The following is a 24903-nucleotide window of genomic DNA, read 5'->3' as shown; positions in this document are numbered from 1 at the left end:
ATTTCTAATTGCATCAATGTTAGAAAAAGCTACCGTGGATCTCATAATAAATCCTAACATACGCCAGGCTTTGGAGACAACAGTCTAAATATGTTTATCAAATAATAATTTATAATCAAATGTAAGACCCAAATCTCTAATAAATGAGATACGTTGCAACCTCTCACCAGCGACGCTATAATTGTAGTGGATTATGTTCATCCTCCTAGAGAAGGAAATAATATTATACTTTGATAAGTTTAATGAAAGGCGATTATAAGCAAAAATCATGTAGACTGTTTACCCGTTAACTGTTTAAGACGAATATATACGTGTATCATAATCACTTATTAGGTGCTTATGACTGCTTATGCTTATGATTCGCACTTTACTTTTTTGCGCTAAACATAATGTCTAATACGATTATGTGCGCATATGATATTCTGTACATTGAAACAAACGCGTCAGTTTGTTTGTTCATCAGCTCGTTTTGAATAAACGTTCGAGTGAGACGTGTTTGAACGTGCACGATCAGTGTTGTGGCGAGTATATGTAATTAAGCAATTAATTACTGTAAGTAAGTAATAATCTTTTAATTACCGATTTTGATATATTTTTACGTTTATTTTAAAAGAAATTTTAAATTATATTAAATGGGAAATATATATTTATAGTAAAATGTCGAAGAGGAAAGTCGATGAGAGCGACGATGAAAGTACATCAACATCGTTTGATTCTTCTAAAGAAGATTCCTCGAACAGCGAATATGAAACATCAGATATCGAAAGTGACGAGGATGAATCGCGTCCAAATTTAGTAGACCCATTAGACGTATCGTGGTCTAGAGATGGTATACAAATAAATACAGTACATAAGGACAATATTGTTCAAATTTTTGAGACCTTTTTCTCAGAAGATATCATTGCAATGTTGGTTGAAGAAACTAACCGTTACACTTTACAATTTATTGAAAAAACTGGTAACTCAAGAAAAGACAAGTCAAGAACAAATGATTGGGAAAATACTAACCCTAAAGAAATAAAAACATTCTTAGGGCTTTTAATTTTACAAGGGATATGCGAAAAACCGGAGATTAGCATGTATTTTTCAAGAAGAGAACCACTGAAACCCCATTTTTGTCAAAAATAAAGTCAGAAAAAAGATTTTGTTTGTTGTTGAAATTTTTGCATTTTTCCAATAACAAAAAATATAATGAACATTCTCCCGACAAAAAACTGTATAAGATATCACCTGTTTTAAGTCACCTAAAAAATAAATTTCAAACAGTGTATATACCTGAAAAGAACATAGCTGTAGATGAATCATTGGTAGGTTGGAAAGGAAGACTTAGTTGGAAACAGTACATACCTTCTAAACGAAAACAGTTTGGTATGAAAATGTTTGCACTATGTGAAAGTCAGACAGGATACCTTTATAATTTTATTATTTACACCGGAGCAACCACACGATATGAAATTTCTCGATATCAAAACGAACCAATTAGTGCCAGGGTTGTTTTGGATCTGACCGATAGTCTTTTAGATAAAGGTTATTGCATTTATTTAGATAACTTTTACAACAGTCCAAGTCTAACTGATACGTTGCTAAGAAGAACATTAACCGAAAAGGCATTCCAGATGAAATTAAGAAAAAAAAGTTTGAAAAGGGAGAAGTAATTGCTATGTATAGAAGAAAACAGATGTTTTTAAAGTGGAAAGATAAGAAAGATATAACTATGGTTAGTACTATTCATGATGATTCAATGTAAATGGTAAAAACAAGAAGTCGTCGAATAGTTCCTAAACACAAAGTTATTATTGACTACAATTTGAATATGGGAGGAGTTGACTTGACCGACTGTTATATAGTATAACCACGCTGAATTGTTATCATATATATCGAAAATTGGGCGGAAAGAAACAGCGGTTGCGTTTTATTTTAGAATTAGCTGAACAAATGATTGAAAATAATGCTATCGCTAGACAAAATTATATAAGACGATCTAATACGCCTAAACCTTCTCGTCTAATTGAAAGACATTTTCCGGCTATAATACCACCTACAACTAAAGAAAAATCAACGAAGACGTGTGTTGTATGTAGTCAAAATGGTGTAAGAAACGAATCAAGATATTGGTGTGAGGATGGCATTCCTGGGCAGGTCGGACAGGTCTTTGTCCGGCTCCATGTTTTAGACGATATCATACAAAAGAATAACTATATAATAACTACATATATATGAAGAATAAGAAGAATAACTAATATATATACTTTTATGTTTTATTTTTAGTTAAATATATTAATTAAGATAAACAATAAACTTTTCTTTTTATTTACCTGTAGATATATCGTAGATATTAAATGTTTCTGTATCAAATCTTTTTGTTTATTTATTGTTATTACAAAGTTTTTCTGCATTATGCACTTAATGTTTATGACGTATATATTCGCATGTGGTAAATGTTTTGCGTCATTACGAAAGACCATCAGCTTCGCTTCATAAGACAGTTAACGGGTTAAGTCATATTGCAGTCTAGAACAATCAAGAGGTGAGGAGATACGGAGAAAGAGTTTTAAATCGTCAGCGTACATTAAACATTGGGCATAATTAACGACGTCAAATATGTCGTTAACATAAATATTAAATAGTAAAGAGCCCAGATGACTATTCTGTGGAACACCAGAAAGAACCGACAGAGGATTAGAAAAAAAAACATTAACCGAAACAATCTGGCATCTCTCCTTCAGATAGGAAGCAAGACATTGCAAAAGTTTCCCCTGAACACCAATTAATACTTCATTAATTTAAACAGAAGTAAGTTGTGATCCACTCGGTCGAAAGCTTTATTAAAATCCATATAAACTCAATCAACTTGACAAGAATCATCCAGAGAAGATAAGATATACTGGGTATGTTCAAGCAAGTTACTCTCAACCGAGCAACCAGCAAAAAAACCATGTTGTCTACAATTGATTTTAGATTTAAGGGCAAAGAATAGATGTGCATGAACTACTTTCTCAAGCACTTTCCCAAATGCTGGCACAATAAATATGGGGCGGTAATCAGATATACCACCACGGCCCCAGATTTAAAAATGGGAAGAAGAAAAGCCCGTTTCAACAATGAAGGAAAGACACCCATTATTAATGAAGCATTAAATAAAATAGTTAAAGGAAGGGACAGAGTACTAATCACCATCAGTACTAATATTGTCTGTAACCCTGACGCCCATCAGTGCCTCCTCAACCTCAATTCTGTCAAACTGCATCTGACTCAAAGGAAGGGTATCCATTTCTACACAATCTACATTCTGCTGGATCGGAGCAGGATCAACAAAAATCGAAGAAAAGAAATCAGCGAACAATGAGCATACTCCGACGCCGTCGCCGACAACAGTTCCATTCCATGACATCGTAGAAGGAATGACATCCGCACGCTTCTTAGACTTAGTAAAAGCCCAAAACACTTTTGTATGTTGCTTTCAGCTCTTCTAACATGCTCCATGTAATTGTGATGGATTAGATACTTTACACGACTCCTTAGAATTGAAAAAGTGAGGTAGTGAAGTCGGTTGCCAAAACGCTTCCATTTACAGTGCGCCCTCCTTTTCTCTCGAATTACTTTAATGGTATTATATGAAAACCAAGTGGGAAAACCCTTGAAAGCTTTGCGTTTTAAAGGGACAAATTCACGCAGCAGTATTAACATAGTTATAAAAAATTTGAACAGCGTCGTTGATATCACGATCAGCGAGTTCTGATTCCCATTCAATTCAGAAAACCTTTTCGAAAACAAAAAGCATCACCATAATGTATAGGTAATGAACGAGTAAAATGAATTGAGCAGAAAAACTCTAGAATGGAGTGCGCACTGTCATCAGGAAGCAATGGATAACTACTAACAAGATCAAGTGTGTTTAAGGAAGAATTTTGATGATAATTTAGTTGGTTAAGTCCGCAAAGGGAAAGAACATCCAGAATTCTAAAACTTTAAAATATTAATAATAAGTTATAAAATTTTTTAAATAAAGCTTTTCTGCTGTGTATAGAAACTTCTTATCGTCAAAGTATAGATGTGTACTGGGACTACTCAGACATAATAATATCCTTTTAGGGTAAGTTTGAGAACACGATTTTGTACTTACTGCAGCCTTGTTCGTCCGATTTGTCAGCACAGTCGTCGGTGTGGTCGCACTTCTTGGAGAGATCTATACATTTCTGGCCGTTGGCGCAACGGAATTGGTCTAAACGACAAGCCACTCCGGGACATCCCTGCTCGTCTTTTCCGGATCGGCAATCGAGATATCCATTGCATTGCTTTTCCTTTGGAATGCACTGTTCCGAATGGGCTCCCGTTCCTCCTGGACCACAGCGGAAGTCGTCTTGCTGACATTTACGATAAACTGAAATAAATTGATAACGTATTTAAAACTATTAATTAACTAAGAATAATATTATTTTAATATATTATTCTAAAAATGTTTTATATCGTTGAATTTTTAAAGTTTTCCAACACAGAGATCAATTTAATATTCAACATAAAAAGTTGTCAAACCCACGATGCTTCGTTTTTCTCTATTTTTATTTGAATACACAAGGGAAATCTATTCAACTTCTAACGTTGTCGAGGATATCTTTCTTTATAAAATTTAGTAAACTATCAAAATATTCTAGCCCAAAAAGTACCAGAAAAATTCCAACTTTGTTTAGTGTCAATTTAATTTAGAACGATCCACCAACGTCTATTATATTTTGAAATAATCCTTTAATTTTGTCGAGGAAAATTGCAACGGTCCTCCGGGGAAACGATGAAATGGCTCCGCTCTATTTTTTGCCGAATACAGTCATCTTAATTGAACTGAATGCGAAGAATATAATTACGGAACGTCGACGAAAATTGTACATGCATAATGGGTGTCTGTTCTGTACTTTCTAATGGAAAAGGGTGGCGACTTAATTACCAAAGGGTTGCGATCTGACGAGGCAAAGTTCCGATGATGCCGATTCCAATCGCGAAATTTCCAAACGGTTTTCCGCTTGCCTCTTATCCTACCTCCTACCGCCGGAAATTGAGAATGTTCGAGAAACGTCATTAGTTTCCGTTGGTAACGCGGTCCCCTAAGCGTTTACTGGAAATTGGAACTGTTTTCGATTCGAAAGACGCCAGGTGACTTCAAAATTGGTATCGTTTGTGAAGATTCTTTGAGGAAACCGTAATGGCAAATCTATTTATTTAAAACTTTATTTAAGCAAAAGGATTTGGCAATTTCAATAAAAAATTCAATTATCTTTGATGTTATAAATTAATTATAATCTAATATTTTCTCTTCATCGAATGAAACTTATTAACTAAATTATGATAGTAATAAAATAAACTTAATTTAAAATGAATTGATAATTGACATAGATTACAATATACAGAGCATCTTAAAATTCCTGTCAAAATTTGATTCAATGATTTCAACCAAATCAAAATTGATTGTCTTTGTTATCGAGTATTTATAAAAAATTGCCCTTTATTTTGTATTCCTAAGAGTATCTTTAAACAACCCAAATATAGTATAACCAAATCTGTCATATTGAAATCGTTTTGTCATCGGCTGATGATCATAGTGATCAAGTATCATTGCCTTTAGTGTTGTGTACTTCAAATGGAACGACTCCATTGTAATCACGATTACGTTAATATCTTAAAAGTATTAGGTGGGTGCAATAAGCTCAATATGTTTTCCCCATAGAGTCACCAAATTGGAATATAACATCATGAAATAGAACACCTACTAATATGAGTATCTGCTATGTCTCTGAACACTATCTGGTTCAAGAGAAATTTAGGTGCAGAATTACTAGCAAAATACAACAGCAGAAATCCATTATACAAGAGTAACTGAAGAAGGAAATAAAAAGAAGATTACGAGAGGAAGGCGATATGACACGATTGCTGGATGGAAAATGGCATGGAATGAGGACAATGATGGTGGGGGCGACGAAGGAATTGTTCGGAATCGCAGAAGGTTCGAAGAGGCGTCATGATTCGACAGTGAGTGTGAGGAAAGTATTCGAAAGAGGAACGAAATATATAGAATGTAGATAGAAACATACACAGGAGGAAGCATTCAATGAGACGATGAGACCCATTGACAGAAGTAGGCGAAGGAAGGATCTGTAGAGAAGGTATGAAAATGACCAACTTTTGAACATGGAAGAGGACTTGAAATAAAGAGTACTTGGGAATATTACTTTAAAAACTTTCTAAACTTGGAAAATACTGAAGATAAGCCATGGCAGCAACAAGAAGAAGAAGCCTATAGTGGTCTCCCAATTTCACCGCCAAGTATTGATGGAATAAGGAATGTTAAGGTATAAGGCTTTAAAACTCGGAAAAGCGCCAGGGATTGACACCGTTTCTTCGCATGTTATAAAAGATTACCAACACTTTTTTGGTCAACAGGCTATATAACCTACTCGAAAGGATATCAGAGAAACAAGTCTATAATATGCCCTATTTAAAAGAAGGGTGAAAACTTATCTTTTAAGATTACCGTGAAATATACACAACCTACTCTTATCTACCTCTTAAGTAATTAATATAAAATATTTATATACATACTAAATTAGCGACTGCAGCAGTATACAGAAAAAAATAATAAGACAACATCAAGCAGAATTTCGGAAAGGAAGATCCACCATAGGACAACTAGTCGTTGTAACTAACAATACAATGTATAGGTTCACAAATTTGGTTTACTATGTATAACAAATCATTACGTTAGGCTGTTGTTCGTAGTCTATGCTGACAACATTAACAGTTTAGCTGAACAATAAGGGATGTAGAATAAACTTACACACAAATGAAGGACGTGGTGAAGTCGGTGGGGTTGAGAACAAATATAGAGAAAACGAAAGTAATGATGAAGATAAAATAATTTTAATGCCTATAATGACATATGGCTGTAAGACCTAGACGCTAACTCAGCAACTCCAAACAGTATAGAAGTCTTCGAAAGTAAGATCCCGAAAAGGATTGCAGACTCCATATATTAGAATAAAAGGAACTATAGAGTAAAGTGGGGAAATATGCCGCGCTGGGAAATACGCCGCAGTTGAGTAAGTTTCGTCTAAATCGACACTAGATGTTGGAGTTAGCACCAAAACGTTAGTAAGGAGACAAGCACGTCCACAAATCAAATTATTTAAGTTTTAGTAGGTAAAGTCAGTATAAAGATAAGTACCCTTAAGAAAATCCTCCTCGTGAGGTTATATGTAGCGATGAAAATTATTTTTGATCTAATTTGAATAGGGGTATATAAATGCCAAAGTATATAAAGAATATATTGAAACACAGATCTAAAAAATAGTTTTATTTCAACAAGAATCGTATTCCCTAACATATGTTGCTATATTACTCAACTGCAAGGGGAATATAGCAATTTGACTTTTCCTGTTAATTTAATTCCTATTGAATCTATAGTCAATTTAGCCTGGAGAGATGATCTAGTGCATTTGCCTAAAAGCCTAAAGGATGGCTTATAAGCATTGTTTTATCACAGCATGTAAAAGCTATGAAGTTATCGACGACCAAAAAACAACTTGACATATTACCCCAACTTACTCTACAGCTACTACAAGGAGGCAAGATCTCAGAGTACATCAAGATCCAGAAATTGTAATGAGCAGGACATGTGGAAAGGATGAAGGAGGGAAGGATACCGAAGCAACTGCTTAAGAGCAGTATGCAAGGAGCGAAAACCTATGGGTACCTCGAGAGAGCAAGATGGGAGAACGCGACGGACAGAGATATGCTTGAGTCTAGAAAGGCTTGCTAAGAGGCCATGGACAGAGAGCCTTCGAGGCAAAAAATTTTCCAACTCCATTAAAACAAAAGTTAGTTAAAAACAGATAAATTAAAATTCTGAAAAAATAAAGGAGGACGTTATCCTGCTAACGTCGATGAAGAAGAACAAATTCATGAATTTGTTGAGATAGTGTCAAGTATAAATCTTCGATTTGCATAATTCATAGATTACTAAAGAGGAATAGTGTATTCAATTAGATCTCATAAAGTTTAAGCCCTACATGATGGAGACAAAGAGATTCGAGAATGATATTTTATTGAAAACATTCTCTGGAGTAATGAATCCATATTTACTCTAACAGGTATCCTAATTACTCATAAACTGCATTAATGGAGATATGAAAACTAGACAACATACTGAAATTTGCTAAAAGACATTTGTTATTTGTTAGATTGTTGTTTTATATTGTTACAGAAGAATGACTGTTTCGTTTTTGTTTTTATAGCTATGTGGCCGAACCCATAACTCATTCAATTTTAAAGACATTGTCGTGCACCATACAAAATTCGATATAGTACGATAACAGCTTCGGCCAACTTGAAATTTGTTAATTCAAGAAAACGTATTTAAAGTGATAAGTACCGAAAAACATGCCCATAGTGTACAATATTTGCATAATTAATCTCTCTACATCAAGTATTGATTTACATCTATGAATAGATTTGGGAGCTAATGCCCAGACAGTGGCATTCAAGGACTCATTATTGCTTTGAATACCTCTGCCTACACACCGAGTTAGAAGATCGCCACTACTAAAGTTTTCATATACTAATTTGATTGTTGCGAATACTTGAAAATTAAGAGCTGGTTTATAAGAAAAATATTTTAGGGTATTGATAGCTTTCGTTTGGTAGCTTTCCGCTAAGTTGTAATAACTTGAAAGTTCATTGATCAGCTTCCCAGTCTACTTTGCTTTTCCACCAAGACCATTTGTTTGTTCTTTCAAATTGCACAAGCGAGTAACCATCCGTTTCTGCACGTGATTTACGCATTCTTTTTTATCGTCAAATTCTCATGCGGCTTAGCTTCTGTGAAGCCGTTGAAGGTTTCAATTACTGGCATCCTAGTCCATTTTTCCGGTTGATCCCTCGAGATTTGTTCCACACTCACTCGCATGAATTTCTGCCCAATTTGCATATTCTTCGGTGTGTATTTTTCTGTTCCACGCTGGCGAATAAGCCTTGCAATATTTCAATTTTATTGCATAATCCACAATTTTCCGGACATCACATCCAATTAAAGTGACTAAGCTGTACAAGGATAAAAACTTGAAACAATGATTCCAATTTTTTCTCCTTTTTCAACTGATAAGGGTTTTCCTTTTTTGCAGTATTTAAACTACTATTATGGAAAACAGTTTTATTAAGTGTATGTTGCATGTTCACAAAATTTTATTACCGCGTGCAAGCCAACTCCGAGCAATCGTATTATGAGCACGATGCGCCGGTTTATTTCATAGTCTTTATTTATCAACGGGCAATTCGTTAGTTCCTTTTTATCACAATTTTCACATTTTGCACACCACAGTATTGGAAATTGCTGAAAAAACTGCAACAAAATTAGTTGCAGATATACCATAGCCGAAAGGCTCGTCGATTTTCACATTATGCAGCTCTTGAGAAAGTTTAAAGTTGTTTTGCTGAAGCTTACATTCAAATCGTCTGGAGTTTCCATCTCGTGACGATTCAACGGTCGTTCTTACTATCGTGAGCGATAGTAAGAACTATATAAATACAACACTTAATACAAAATCAAAGGCGTTTTCTTAAATAGTTCAACTCAATATCATCTACTAGTACAATTTTTTATGTTTGTTTATTTCCACTACGACCTTCAATACTACTTGTATAGTAGTTGTTCTAATTCTGGATAACAACAATGCTGCGATCAAAATTCGAGCACTTACACATTTTTCCGTACATGAAACTAGTCATACGATTTTTATGATTTTAAGGTGCAGTTTAAACTAAAAATATCGATTTTCATAAATTTCTAAAGCGATTCATCCACTTAATAATAATAATAATACTTTATTACTCCATTTTACCAAAAAAGCGTAGAGTATAATAAAATAATACAAATTGAATTCAAACATTAAATTGGAACAACATGTCAATGGTATACATCGGATTTTTCGTGACAATAGCTCTCAGTCTTCTCCGGAATCTTGGAACTATCAGGATCCTTGTACCCTCCGAAATGTGATTGTAGATCTTGATATTCCTCTTCTGAATCTTAGTAATGTGCGTTTTTGGTGACACCAGACAGCAGTTCACCTTCCCGCGTGTGTCTCGAGGATGTGATATTTCATATTTTTTGAAAAATTCATAGTAATTCTTCCTGACCAATACAGCGCATTCCAGAATATAAATTCCATACAAGATAGGTACATATTTTATAGTCTTTAAAATATGCAAACATTATCGTAATGTTGTTCGTTACACGTGGTAAGTCATTCACATACAGCAGGAACAATAGAAGACCCAATATGGAACCCTGAGGTACTTCCAGCTTGACTTCCTTTCAAGCTGATCTTATTTCTGTTCCATGTTCACTGTGGGCAATTACACATTGTAACCTCCCTGATAGAAAGGATTTCAGCCATGACATGCTAACACCTCTAAAGCCAAGTCACTCCAACTTGGTCAAAAGGGTTAAATGATGTACACTACCAAAGGCTTTTGTAAGATCTAGGAACAATGTTGTTGTGGCCTGTTTTCCATTTAATCCCAAGATAATGTTTTCCAACAGTTGAAACATCGCAAGTTCGGTGGATCTTACCTTCCGAAAACTATTTTGATTCTCATGCAATATATTATATTTGTTTAAATAATTTATAATTCTGTTGTGGTTCTCATAAATTATTATAAGATTCAATGTGAGTGCTATTGAACGATAGTTATCATAGCAGGATTTGTCTCCTTTTTTATAGATTGGGATTATTACTGTCTTTTTCAACTCATCCGGAAAACGGCCGTCAGTGAAGGATGTGTTTATTAAATGCGTTAGCGGTTTAACCAAGTACTTTGCAGAATGCTCTAGCACGCTCGTAGGTATTTCATCTTCACCCGTTGTCGTTGTGTTATTTAAATTATTTATTATTTGTAGGACTTCAATTTCGTCCGTTAAGTATAATGAGAAAGTGTGGCTCACTGACGGTTTATAGTGAATATTTAGGTGGTGACCAACATTGTTATCAATATTTTGACAAATCTTTATAAAATAGTCATTTATTTCCGTCAGAATGCTCATTTGTAGCTTCAAAATCTGCTGGCTTTATACCACTTGTGGTAGCTTTACCATGAAGGCGGTTTATTAGTTGCCAAGACGTTCTTGTTTTATTATTAGAGTTAATAATGTAATCTGCATTCAACTGTTTTTTAGTAGTTTCAATTTCAGTCTTTAATAATTTACAAAAATTGTCGTACGTTTCTTTATCAATTTTTTTATTCTTCTGGCTTTCGTACATCTGTCTTTTTATTGCTGATAGTGTTCTTATTTCTTGAGTAATCCACTTATTTTGCTTTTCACTAACATTTAGCTTTTTTACTTTCACAATCTGATAAATTATGGAATTAAGTTTATCAACAAATAAATTGTGACATTTCGTGAAATCAACTGATCGGTAGATCATTTATTGCGCTATAAGTTTCTATGATTACTCTTTGAGTGTTATGATCCGATAAGTTTGAATGAATAGTGTCACTTCCACATGGAAGAACATTAGTAAAAATATTATCTATCAGTGTACTGGTCGTTTTAGTAACTCCGGTAGGATCATTTACAGTGGCCTCAAGATTGTGTGCTTTGAATATAACTAACATCTGTTTAGACTCTTTGCTCATTTTCTTCAAATCAATGTTAAAATCTTCAATAAATAAGATTTCCAAAATCCAAAATAGACTCCAGTGACTGAAAGAATAGATCCAGCTCCGTTCTAGATTTCTTTGGAGGAGAATATTTGTTAATCACTATCATTTTCATTTTGCTCAATTTTACAGCACTACACTCTATAATTGACTCGATACTTTTCTGACTTCTCTTTCGATACTTACTCTATTTTTTTCTGCAATAAAATACAGGAACCACCATGGAATTTCTTAGTTCTAGTAAATAAGGGTGCAACGTAGAAACCATCTATAAATGCAGGTTCATTTGATTTTAACCAATGTTCGGAGAGTGAAATTGCATTGACCTCACCATCTAGACTGTCAACAAGGATCAAAAGATCAGCAATTTTATTTCTTAAGCTTTGAATATTGTTGTGTATAAGTGTAAATTTTTGAACATTACTTTGTTAGCTTACTGTAAACGTTTTGTTTCGTTTATTATTCCAAATTGTGCTCTCTTGTTCTATTTATGTACGATTATTAAAACTATCATTAATTAAGTAGTCTGTTTTTGAATCATCGGAACTCGGAATAAAAAAACGGTTCTCTCGAACTCCACTTGGTCACGTCGTAGCATTTTCAATCTTTTCATATTGTTCCTCTAATACAGATACTTTAAATGAAGCATATTCTTAAAGGTATTTAGCATTCATTTTTTCACATTTTATATCAGTTCCTTGGGTTTTTAAATGATTTATTACATCTTCTATAGTTGTATTTGGATATAAACGGTAGACATGGAAATGATGATATTTTTGGGCACCTTTGGAGTTGTATTAATTGCAGCTCCCATTATTGTATTGGAAGTGCGTTTTTTGCGATTTGAGATTAATTTTTATAGTCAAAAAAAAATTTATAATCTTTGGTAGATTTAATTTCTACAAAATTATTTTGTTCCAAGTCATTACCTCGTGTAAATTTTTTATTTTTGTTTTCATTTTTTATTACTACTTCAGACTGTTCAGATTGTTTTTTACGAAGTTATTTTCGTCAATTTTAGTGAGATTAAATCGGCAATATCATCCATAAAGTTCAACTTCATTTGTGGATTTACGGTTAGGTCATTTTTCTTACAGTTGTTGCAGGTCCACATTTTCAATTTCCCGACTTCTTTAAGTTTTGAAAATTGCTCCGGTGAGATTTTAATACAGGAAGTATGGAAATTATCATTACAATTTCCTCTACAAGACATATAATCGTCTTGACGAGTAATATTAACTAAACACAATGCGCACTTTATCGCTATCTTATAGCTTCACTTAACACGCAAAAGGTCATACCAAAAAAGGTGATCAATAAATATTGGGCGGGATATTAAATAACAAAGTCGTTGGTCCACAGATTCCACCTTACTGATTTAATTCGAACTTATATTAGCAAACATATTCACATTATGCACTACCCGTTAGAAATATTCTAAACTTAAATGTGAAAGATGGATTGGAAGAGGTCGACCTACACTATGGGTTCCTAGATCCACAGATTTGAGCTCACTGGATTTCCGCTCTTGGGGCTATTTGAAAGAGCAGGTTTACCGTGAACAAGTTACGAATCCTGAAGATGATATAGCATGTATTCAGGTTGAAGCCGTATAGATTGACGAATATATGTTGCAGAGAGTACGTATATCCAAGATAAATCGGGCTACTTATTACTATTTATTAATGTAGAATACTTAAAATAACTACAGAAATATATTAAAAATTCAAAAATTACTTACTACATTCTGTTTCATCAGATCCATCAATACAATCAACTGTTCCGTCACATCTATAGTGTGGTGGTAAACAATAAGGTTTATTAAATATGTACTGTCGACACATAATCTGGTTTGGTTCACAATCAGGTGGAGCTGAAACAATAGAAAATTAATTTATAATTAAGATCCAATTAACAACGTCTTTAGCGGAAATATATGTATATTTTAGCTAACAAGGTACTAAACTGTTCCCCCCGCATTCCATTCAAGTGGTTTACGTTCAAAGCAACGAAAAGTACAGCACGCTCCGTAATATACAAAATTGCGGTATTCAACAAAATTGATTAATTAAGTTAACGTTAATCAAATTACGAGGATATAATAATTTTTATTTAATTTACATATGATTTCTGATTTTATAACGAATGCATTAGTGTTGTTATGAAAGCTTTTAAATGAAATTATTTAGATTTGTTATAAATAGTTTATACGGATTCAGTAATTAATATAATTAAAATTTTTAATATTATATTATTGCAATTTTGATTTAATTTCGTAATTAATTGTAATCTCGTATTAAATTTGAAAATAGAAATTTTAATGAGTTTCTCATAGGGAATATGTTGCTCACGATTTCGCCATAATAATTAATTCATGCATAATGTGCCACTTTAAAATACACAAAGGGAATCACGGACGAGGGAACGATGGAATTTGGGGGAGTCGTTCCCTGTAACGTGTCCTTAACGAGGCTCTAAAGTTTGGTTATAAAAGCGACTAATTATCTAGTTACTGCTACCGAGAAATAGTTGTCTTTTCAACGTGTACGAACTACTAATAAAGTCCTATCAAAGTTACTTAACTGATCTTGGAAACGGTTATAACAACTAAAGTAGAAACATTTATTAATTAATAACGTCTAACGTTCGCAATTTAATAAAAAGCATTTCTTTTGACTGTTACACAAAAATATCATCTTTCAGAATTTTCATTTCTTTTAATAAACGACCGTATAAATACTACTAACGGAAAACTCATAACACGTCGTGGATTTTCATAAACGACCTGCGTTCAGTAAGCAAAAGAAAAGATATATAGCGGTAATATTTAAAATTGCGTTCCTTTGCGAGAGTGGATTTGCTCATAAAATGACGTATTTTTATGTATTCAATACACCCACATCCACGCTATAAACGTTATTACCTAAAACATGAAATTTTATACATCAAAAAAATATTTTTTTTTATATCATAAGCATTATTGTGAAACAACGAAAATAATCAGTGAAAACATTAAAAGATATTGTCAATTAAAAAATATATTTACTTATTATGGAATGTGTCGGCAAAAGGTATTGTTTCTTTTAAGCAATAAATTTCATTTTGTTATAAGAATTTCAATTTAAGCATACTAAAACTTTTCTTTCTTTGTTTTCTATATTGTTTAACCCAAAATAGCTTGTGTATATGAAGCATGTACAGAGAAAGTATTGAAACCGAGCAAAAATTTGGGTTTTACCATTAGGTATGCATCGGATTTTTCAATAAGGACATAGCAATTTTAAATTTAATAAAACAAAATAATTGCGACATTAGGCTAAAATTTCTTCCAAGTGTAGTGCTCATATTATGTTTTCTTAACACATATTGGTCGTAACGTTGGTAATTTCGTGTTCGATATTGTCGCTGAACTCCTCTAACGTTGTTGGCTTATTGCCATAAACTGACGACTTAACATAACCCCATAAAAAGAAATTTAACGGCGTTAAATTCGATCAGATCATTTCTCGAGATTACAATTTCCTCTTTAATGGATCAATTGTTGAACCAGCTGTGTGGCACGTTGTACCATCTTGTTGAAACCACACATTACTGATGTCAAGCTCATCCAATTCTGGCCAAAAATTGTTTTCCGCACGGCTAAATCCGAAAGTTTTATGCTTACAAGAGAGGGTTTTGGATGAACACAAAAAATTCGAGGTAAAAACTGTATAACTTTTTTCGCCTACATTTCAAATGAAACAATTCAACCCCCCCTTTTTTTTCAGCGGTCACCTCCTCCTCCTTTTTTTGCAGAAATAATCAAAACTGCGCCCATTAAATAACCGAGTCGTTATATGGATTTTTAATATAACAATGAAGAAAGGGATAGGTTTATTAACAGAAATTAACAATTAGAAATAATACACATATAAAAAAAAATAAATAAATAAAAAGAAAAAACAACAATATTTAATAGTTTAAATAGGGGTTTTCGATAAAACATGTATAACACAAGAAATTTGAACAATAAAGGCAGATTACACTGTGGAACATTTTCGGGGTCATTGTCGGGGGGGGTGAGAAATTCCAAGTCAGGATGAAAGTACTTGACCACTATAGTAAAATACCCAAAGGGTTTGGCGTTCTCGGCCCAAACTTTTTTTTATGACCTTTTATATTTTTTCCGTATCTTTATGTTAGTTTGCCTAGTTTTTCAGTTATAACTCAAGAATCATTGATGTTTTCTCATTTCATTCTTCAGCTAGGAATAAGGCTTAGCTAAGGCTTCAATAAATAATATTTATTAATATATCCATGTAAAACATTATGTTGGACTAATTTTATCGACTGAAATTTTCAAAAAATTGTCAAATATCGGAAAAAAAATTCTCTTTGAAAAATAACGTCTTTACTCGAGAGTTCTACGAATTGTAACTATAAAAGAGTATTCTAATATAAATATATAGTAATATAGTAGTACTATATTAGAGAGAGAGAACAATGTTTATTTGGAATATAAAAATAATAACTATAACAAATACGAATAAATAAAAAAAAATACATATATAAAACAAATATGAGATAAGTCCAAAAGGGCTATAGACCTGAGTCTTCCTGCCCGAAGAGTATTGATTTTATGAAAATTAACACAAATTAAGGACAAACAAAGTTTAAAGAAGAACAAAGTTTATATGTTTATAACATTGCTCTAGACTCTAGGCCTTTTCGATGGTGATTGTTCAGGGCCAGTGTCATCGCTATCGCAATCATCGCTGTCATCAGTTTCTTATTTTTTTCTGTCATTTATTTCTTATTTTTCAAAGAGAATTTTTTTTCGAAATTTGACAATTTTTTGAAGATTTCAGTCGATAAAATTAGTCCAACTTAATTTTTTACATGGATATATTAATGAAACTTATTTAGCTAAGCTAACTAGACTTAGTCTTTGCTGAAGAATGAAATGAGAAATCATTAATGATTCTTGCGTTATAACTGAAAAATTAGGCAAACAAACAAAAAGAAAAAATCTTCTTTTGCATCTTTCAGTGATGAATTTCACAAGTTTCTTATGTTGTTTAAAAAAATATACGTCAAGCGGTTGAACGTATTTTGTCACACCTTTCGGAATATATTTCACGGAAATTTCTTTCTCATCTCCGGAATCAAAGCCGGCATTCTGACCTTGACCGGACCAAGAGTCAAGTAAAAGCACAGCTTTTACTGTTACATCGGGCAAAACAAACATCGTTACACCAATTCCTGGCAAGGGCCGATGTTAGTTTGCCTGATTTGCTACTGCAAACGACTATGTTTTTACATTCGGCCACAACCGCTTCGACTTGTTTAAACACAAAGCGACCAAAAGGTCCGGTCGGTTCTTGTAAGACGATGAACATTTTTGAACCCAAATGACCGGCTTTGTTGATGTGCACTTGAATGCTGTACAAATGGGTCAGCGTATTCATTGCCTCGGCCTTTGCTTCAACGATTCGTTCACCTTTATACGCATATGCTCGATCCGATTTCAATTCAAATTCAAATCGACTTTGATCAGAATTCCAAAATATCGCGTCATCTTCGTACTTCATTGATTTTACTAGCAAATTTGAACGCTTCCTCCAAAATTTTTGGCTTGTCCATAATCGTCCTGTTAGTTACGAAACGAGTCACACGGCGTTTTGAAACGCGAAGCTCACGTTTGAGGTTTTTAAAAAAGCTGTCAGAAGCACATGACTTTTTTGGTGGAAGTATTTCGACGTATCAGCCAATGTGTGCAATTTTGAATATTCGGCAACCTTTTGGATTGTTTCCGTTGAATAACGTGACAAAACAGGCCTTTCGCGTTGTTGGGTTCCTTCTTCCGGCACAAAATCTTCGAATGATTGGCGTCGAATGCTTGATGTCGATGCAGGGTATTGAATACAGAATATCTCGAAAGATGGATTGGTCGTCTTGGTTAGATTACGTGGCCTCCTCATTCTCTGGGCAATATTTATACAGCAACAGAAGAAATAAATGCAAATGGATTTGCACAACTAGTAAAAAGATCTTTTTTGCGACGATGTAGAGCTTGTATTAGTGGCGATGGCAAACAATTTGAGCATTTGCTTTAGTTTTAAGAAAATAATGCAATAAAATTAATAATAAATAAATTAATAATTCCTTTTGTTTAATTTTGTCTTTAGGTTAACCTTATCTGAAACAGTCTTTTTGCAAGACCTAAGGACAACCATCTTGTTGAAACCACATGTTGTAGTTCGTAAAAATTTAGTGGCATCTTCTAACAAAGTTAAGAAAAGTAAATAAACAGTAAATACAAAGTATGAATTTTTTAAATAACGTATTTTTTGCAGAAAAACAGGTAATATTTTTTATGAAAAAAATAATGGCAAGGGTTGTACCATTTTGGAAGCTTGACTAAACAGTCCATCTTTTAAAATAACTTGCCTTCTCTTTTTTTTAGAAATCGTGTGTCAAATAAAGACAAATTCTTTCAACCTTAACTCCATCAAATTAATATTTTTTTTTTGTAAAACTAATGACTTTTGTTGTTTGATTTGTGACTTCTATAGTAGCATGGTTCATAAGGAATACATTATTAAAAAAATCACTATTAAATTGCGAACAGGTAATTTTTATCAGAACAGGTATGGTTTGGTCTTTTGCCTGATACCCGCTTGACGTTGAGTTTCGGGACACCTGTATATATTTTTTTTAAATCCTTCTTGTATCTAATGTGGTATATTATTTTTATATTACACCCTTTGTCCCAAATTATGGTATACATGTCTCTTTACAATTTGTCCCAAATTATGGTATGTACAAAACTTTGAAAACTGCTTTATTGTATTTGCAAAATTAATAATTCAATTTGTAACTTAATTAACATACATTAATGAAAATTTTACACATTTAAACACAGTTCAGCTGTTTCAATGGCAGCTTGATTGCACATAATAGAAACAGGTAAATGCCTTTCTCGGCGAAGTTTTTCTTTATTCATATCCTCAATTTTATAGTTGTTGCCTCCTGAGGCCATCATGTACTTTTGACCATGCACTTTTGTAGTGTTAAAATACATTATCTAATTTTTGTTCAGTTAATGCGTCGAAGGCACTTTCAACACAATTTATTAATTCATCCATAGTTTTTGGCGATGTTTGGTGCTGCAAAGACTGAATAGCATTGAAGAACCCAATGTCTAAAACATTCAAATCAGGACTATTCGGTGGCTGTGATTTGAATTTAATACACCATCCATCTTGATCCTTCGGCCAGCAATTCTGCAACGTTTTCATAAGAATGCGGTTTTGCATTATCTTGTTGAACAGAAATTGTCTTGGCTTTATGCGCTTTTGGAAATTTTGATCTAATGGCTGGTAAAACGGTATCAATAATCATCTTTTTGCATTCTGCTGCGTTAATAGACTCGATGTTTTTGGTCACCATTGTTCCTCTTGCCCGGTTCTTGCTGTTTCTTTTTGCAGATTCTGTATAAACAAAAGGCCAGAGTCCCATTTTGTCGTTCAAATACTGTTTTCTGGCACTGTCATAGAGTGGTCTGGTCACAGTAGCCGTAAACATAACTTTAATTTAGAACCGTTTGCTTTTACAGTGCCTTTTTGGTTTCACTTCGTCTAGCGTGTGACCTTTTACCTTGCGATTAGTAAAACCACTTTTTGTCTATATGTACATATTCCCAAAACATCGATTTGATTTAACCTTCGACAAATAGAACTCTAGTCTCGTTCTTCTTTTGTTACAGTCCGTTAATAGTGGCTTTACTGTTGAGGATATTCCTTTAAAGTATCGTCCCTCTTTAAAAATGTGAGAAACGGTCGATTTTGGTATGTTAATTGCAAACAATAAACTCCGAATTATGCCATGGCGATTAAGTGGAGTTTCTTTGCTTTTATCCAAATTCTCCGAGTCATTCTTGCGCTTTCGGCCACAATACCTTTTTCTAGAAGTCACATTGACAGAAATATTTTCTTCGCTGTACTGTTCCTTCGTCCTATTCCAAATACGCGTAACAGTTGGTCGGGAAACATTAAACTTGCTTGCAGCTTGACTAATAATACCGCGCTTCAATTTGCTATCGGTTTTGTGTTGTAACAAGAACTGTAAAATTCCAGTACGCTGTTCATACGTTAGAGTTGCGTCGTCTTTACGTCTCTTTTGTACATTTCGTGACAAATATGTCCCATAGTGTTGACACAACGGGGATCTTGTAATTGTCGGATAAATTGACATTTCTCAACTGACGCATACGTAACAACTGAACTATTTTTAAACATAGCCGCCTAATACTTTATTAGAAAGGCCGCATGTAGATTATATTAAATGGATAGCAACTTGATAATTCTCCAAGTTTTCCTTAATCCATAAATTTTAGACAAATGGGTACCATAATTTGGGACAGAGGTAATTATAAAATTGTCCGAATAAAGTGATTAATATTATTATTTTTGAAAAATATTGATATAAAATAAGTTCTAGAATCATAATAAATGATGAGTGTAATAGTTATTTATATTACAAGTGGGCTAGAAACATAATTACAGTACGAGTGTGGAAAATTGCACGACGAGGTCGTAAATCGAGTCGTGTAATCACACGAGTTAAGTGTGTTCTGATTAGGCTAAAAATGCGTTACGTAATGAAACCAGTGCGGTAATGAGCTTCATTACGTAAGTCAAATCACCTCAAATGAGTGCGGTAATGATGACTTATCCTAGCAGTCGTAGATAAAATGATTTTTTGTTATACTTTAAGTTTTAATACATTTTTGTGACCTTTATAAAAAATTTTGATATAAAACAATACTTGCATTGTGTATTTTTTTCTATTGTTGTGAAATTGAAAAAAAGAGCCTTAACATATCTTTAACAGTTTCCGGCGCCTTCGCCAAAACATTTATGGGTACTTTCAAGCCGTGCTTTAGTATCGAAGGAAAATTCCCATCTGGACGAATACACGTTGGTCCGTTCGCACGGGAACCATAAATATTGTAGTATCCGTGTTAACTAAAGCTGGCAATGCCGTCGTTTCCGTGAACTTGGCCGTTTTAAACTGGTCGTTTACGTTGGTCGTTTCTAGGGGAAGGCGACCGGGGAATCTTTACGAGAGTCGTTATTCGACGCGAAAACGTACCTTTGACACGGTATCACCCACCAAAGCGAACGTTTGACGTTATGTTCCACCGGATGGTCCATTGTGTCTTATATGGGCTAAAAATATTCTTCTTGTTAAACCGGTTGGAGGATATCTCATGTATACATTTAGGTTCACTCGTTTAGATATCCTTTATCTTAGGTACTTAAAAGTGTTTTCGAGTTATTCGGAATAAAAATAGAAAAACGTCTAATTTAATTTGTCCGTAACTAATTGAAATTTCGCGTCAAAAAGATCGGTTCTTTGTTAGATATTCATTTCTCCTTTTCCTTGGCGCGGTAATGGTTTGCCAAATTAGAGCCCAAAGATGGCTTTTCATTATTCAGCAACGACGCCGTTTCCTTCAGGGCATAAAGAACAAACGCGTAGTGGAAAGATTTGAAGCAGGAAGAGGACGCGACGACGTTTGAGGTGGGGAAGGAGAAGAGATAGTGTGGGTACTTACGGCAAGATTGGAACTCGTCCTCAGCCTTATCACACTCCTTCTGGTAATTACAGACCTGCGAGTTCGAGATGCAACGTCCCTCGGGACACCGGAAGCTGTTCGGTGGACATACCGATCCCACGGGATCTCCTGCAACAAGAACGAAACAAAACGTATTTAGTTAAGAGTAGCAAAGACATCAAAGCTCCATTACGGCTTCATGTACAGTTTTGAATTTTTAATGCCTAACATAAGTACATCTTTGAAGTTGCAAGTAATAATAATTTTAACAAAAAAATATATAGTAGTAAAAAGTAGAATTATAAAGTATCCAACAAAAAATACCTTCTATAGTAGTATGTCAATAATATGTGAATGGTTTTATGGCTTCCCTGTTTCACCGCAAATGAAATTGTGCGATTTCGGCGTCGAAACTAATTTGACGTCATTATTCAGAACGCAACCATTAAAGTGCATTGAAATAAAACGATCCTTCAAGCCTGTTTAATGCATAGAATTCAACTAAACGTATGTTGCTCAATTAAATTAGTCTAGACATAAGGGTGAAGGTATTGTAGACATGGATGAAAGAGAGAAAAGGCGACGTCACGACGCTTCGTCTCGTTTCCTTTACCCTTACTCACACTACCGAACGGTTATTAAATGCAATTTTGGAACGTGAGGAACTTCTAACGTGGCGAGCTTTAAATGCTAATTGGGCTCTACTACACTCGTCAGTAAATTTTCAGCATGCTGCCTATTACTTAATAGTCTTTAAAGAGGCAACTGAATAGAAAACGATTCTAGACGTCAGAAAATTAGTGTTGAAGAAGAAAAATTGTTTTTAGAGAAAAACGCTTTTAATTTAATTACAATTTTTTAATGCTTATTGTAAATCATATAACGTATTGATTGTTTTGGTTTATTTGTTAATTTGAATGTAATGTTAAATATTATCTTGTCCTTTGTGATACTTTAAGGGACATTATTCTTTATTATTAATAAGAAAACGATTTAAAAAACTTCTTTCCTGCTTTATTTATAAATTTCCTCGGTACTGGTTTCGAACTTTACATTAGGTCATCATCAGCCGAATCTATATAATTGGAAAATATTTATTTCGTTTGATGTGGTAAACCTTTATTCTAATGTTCCAATAGAATTTACTTTAAATCTCACTAAAAAGTTATTTATGAATCATTTTGAAAATGATACAAATGTCAGTGACTTCAATAAAATCTTAAATCACATAGTAACCCAAAACTATTGTAAATTTAATAACAGAATTTATAAAATTTCAGAACCCATGGGTATGCCACTATCTAGCATACTCGCAGAAATACTTTTGGATTATTAAGAAAATCATTGCATTATGAATGAAAAAAATCCTTATAAAAAACGTATAGTAAAATGGTTGAGGTATGTAGATGACATTTTTGCAGGGAGATTTGAAGAATTTGGTAGCTTTTGAAATCCTCTTCTATCACCGCAATAATACCATATGACTAAAATCATCCTATATCACATAAATTTGCAAGTTTTCGTTATTATATTGAAAGAATATTTAATTACCCTTTATCAGAAGAAAACAAATTATCTGAATTTAATTTTGTTTTCAATTTAACAAAAAAATGGATATCCTGAAAGAATGATTAATAATTTAATCCGAAAAATTAAAATAAAACAAGTTCCCTTATTTTCTAAACAAACTGTTTTTAAAATATATAAACCAATATATATAACTCTATTATAGCAGCATTTCTTTAAGATATAATATTAATTTAGAATATTCTAATAATGCTGCACTAATTAAATTATTATGTCTAACTACCATCTTAGCGACTGCAATTTAAATAATGAAAGTGGTGTATATTTGATTAATTGTAATAACTGTAATAGTATTTGTATTAGGCAAACTGGACGTAAATTGGAAAATAGACTAATAGAACATGAAAACAAGAATAATTCCAATGTGTGCAAACATAAAATGGCAACAAATCACGAAGTAGATTACGAAACTGTAAAACTTATGCATAAACGTAAAAAAAGCTTTAAGTTACACCTCTTTAGAGGGATTCGAAATTAATAAATATAAAAAAAGATAATAAACACACCCTGCTCAATGACCAAATAGATTTTAATTTTACACCTCTTTTTAAATATTTAAAGAATTTTTAGTTATTCGACTTTGGGCCGGTTGTACAATATACCGACAGAACTTATATAATATCTATATATACAGGGTGGTTCAGTTTTTAATCGGGAAACATTACTAGGATGTAGTACTTGCTAAAATAACACAATTTTTTTATATAAACATAGGGTCGCAACTCTTTTGTTTTCGAGCTATGAGCAATCAAAGTTGAGCCAAAAATTTACATTTTGTTTTGTATTTCGCTTGTAAGTAAACCGTAGAATTTGAAACTTTGTACGTGTGTACTACTGGTTAACACCTTATTTTCTAGCATACCTTAAACTTCCTCAGCGCCCTCTAAGGGGATAAAATTCACCACCCCCTTGATTTTTTTTATAAGAACTTTTTAACGCCATAGAATATTAACATTAAAAAATATGGGTTGTAAAGCTCATTCGTTAACGGTACTTTTTTGTCTCTTTAGTATTTTCCTTAAAGTTAATAGTTTCCATGTAAAAAATAAAATATCGTGCTATGTACAAAATTATTCTAAAAGTTGCCTCATAATTGTTGATGATAATTAATAATTTTTGACTATTATTAAGCAACAGTATCAATTTTTTAATATTGTTTAAAACAACGTAATTTGTTCAGACAGGCATTAATCTTATTTATGATTTTTCTTATGCAAATCACAATTAATTGGTGTTATTTCATTAGTACTAGATCCTAGTAAGTGCACTACTTCCATAGCCAGCTATAAAGAGAATTTTTTTTAATAATAGCAGCACTTTACAGTACAATGTAGCATATTTTATTTTTTTACGCTAAAACTATTAACTTTAAGGAAAAAACTAAAGAGACAAAAAAGTACCAATAATGAATAAGCTTTACAACCCATATTTTTTTGTGTTAATATTCCATGGTGTTAAAAAGTTGTTATAAAAAAATCAAAGGGGTTGTGAATTTTATCCCCTTAGAGGGCGCTAGGGAAGTTTAAGGTATTGTTGAAAATAAGATATTAACCAGCAAATTCAAATTCTATGGTTTACTTATACCCGAAATAAAAGATAAAGTGTAAATTTTTGGCTCAATTTTGACAGCTCATAGCTCGAAAACAAAAGAGTTGCGACCCTATGTTTATATAAAAAACTTGTGTTATTTTGGCAAGTACTACGTTCTAGTAAAGTTTCCCGATTAAAAACTGAACCACCCTGTATATATATCGATATAAAAACTTCCCGACAGCGTTATCTGGCCGATAAGCTGTTAGTTTGTACTGCATTACAATGTACGGATATTTTTGTCGGTGAGATTATCGGCAGGATAACTTATCGGGTACTTAGCGGTAATGATAAGACAGTTATCCGCCAGATATGGTTACCAAGGTTTTTATATACCGGGAATTTCATATAACTCGCAATATATGAATGCAGTAACCATAGTTGCGAAACTACTGTGTACTTCCACTGTCCCACATAAAATA

General features: G+C 33.2%; 1 protein-coding gene across 1 annotated transcript in view; it reads right to left on the bottom strand.

The window, feature by feature from the left end:
- Positions 1-24903, bottom strand: part of LOC111415452 (low-density lipoprotein receptor-related protein megalin) — a 340990-nt gene that overhangs the window by 50580 nt on the left and 265507 nt on the right. Inside the window, exons 2-4 of the mRNA XM_023047152.2 lie at positions 21305-21433; positions 13445-13576; positions 4124-4381 (exon numbers count right to left, since the gene is read on the bottom strand). Coding sequence (XP_022902920.2) covers positions 4124-4381; positions 13445-13576; positions 21305-21433 — 519 coding nt within the window. The remainder of the gene's footprint in view (positions 1-4123; positions 4382-13444; positions 13577-21304; positions 21434-24903) is intronic.

The sequence above is a fragment of the Onthophagus taurus genome, chromosome 1 (genome assembly GCF_036711975.1).
Source record: "Onthophagus taurus isolate NC chromosome 1, IU_Otau_3.0, whole genome shotgun sequence".
Taxonomy (NCBI): Eukaryota; Metazoa; Arthropoda; class Insecta; order Coleoptera; family Scarabaeidae; genus Onthophagus; species Onthophagus taurus.
This window is presented reverse-complemented; position numbering and strand designations above follow the sequence as displayed.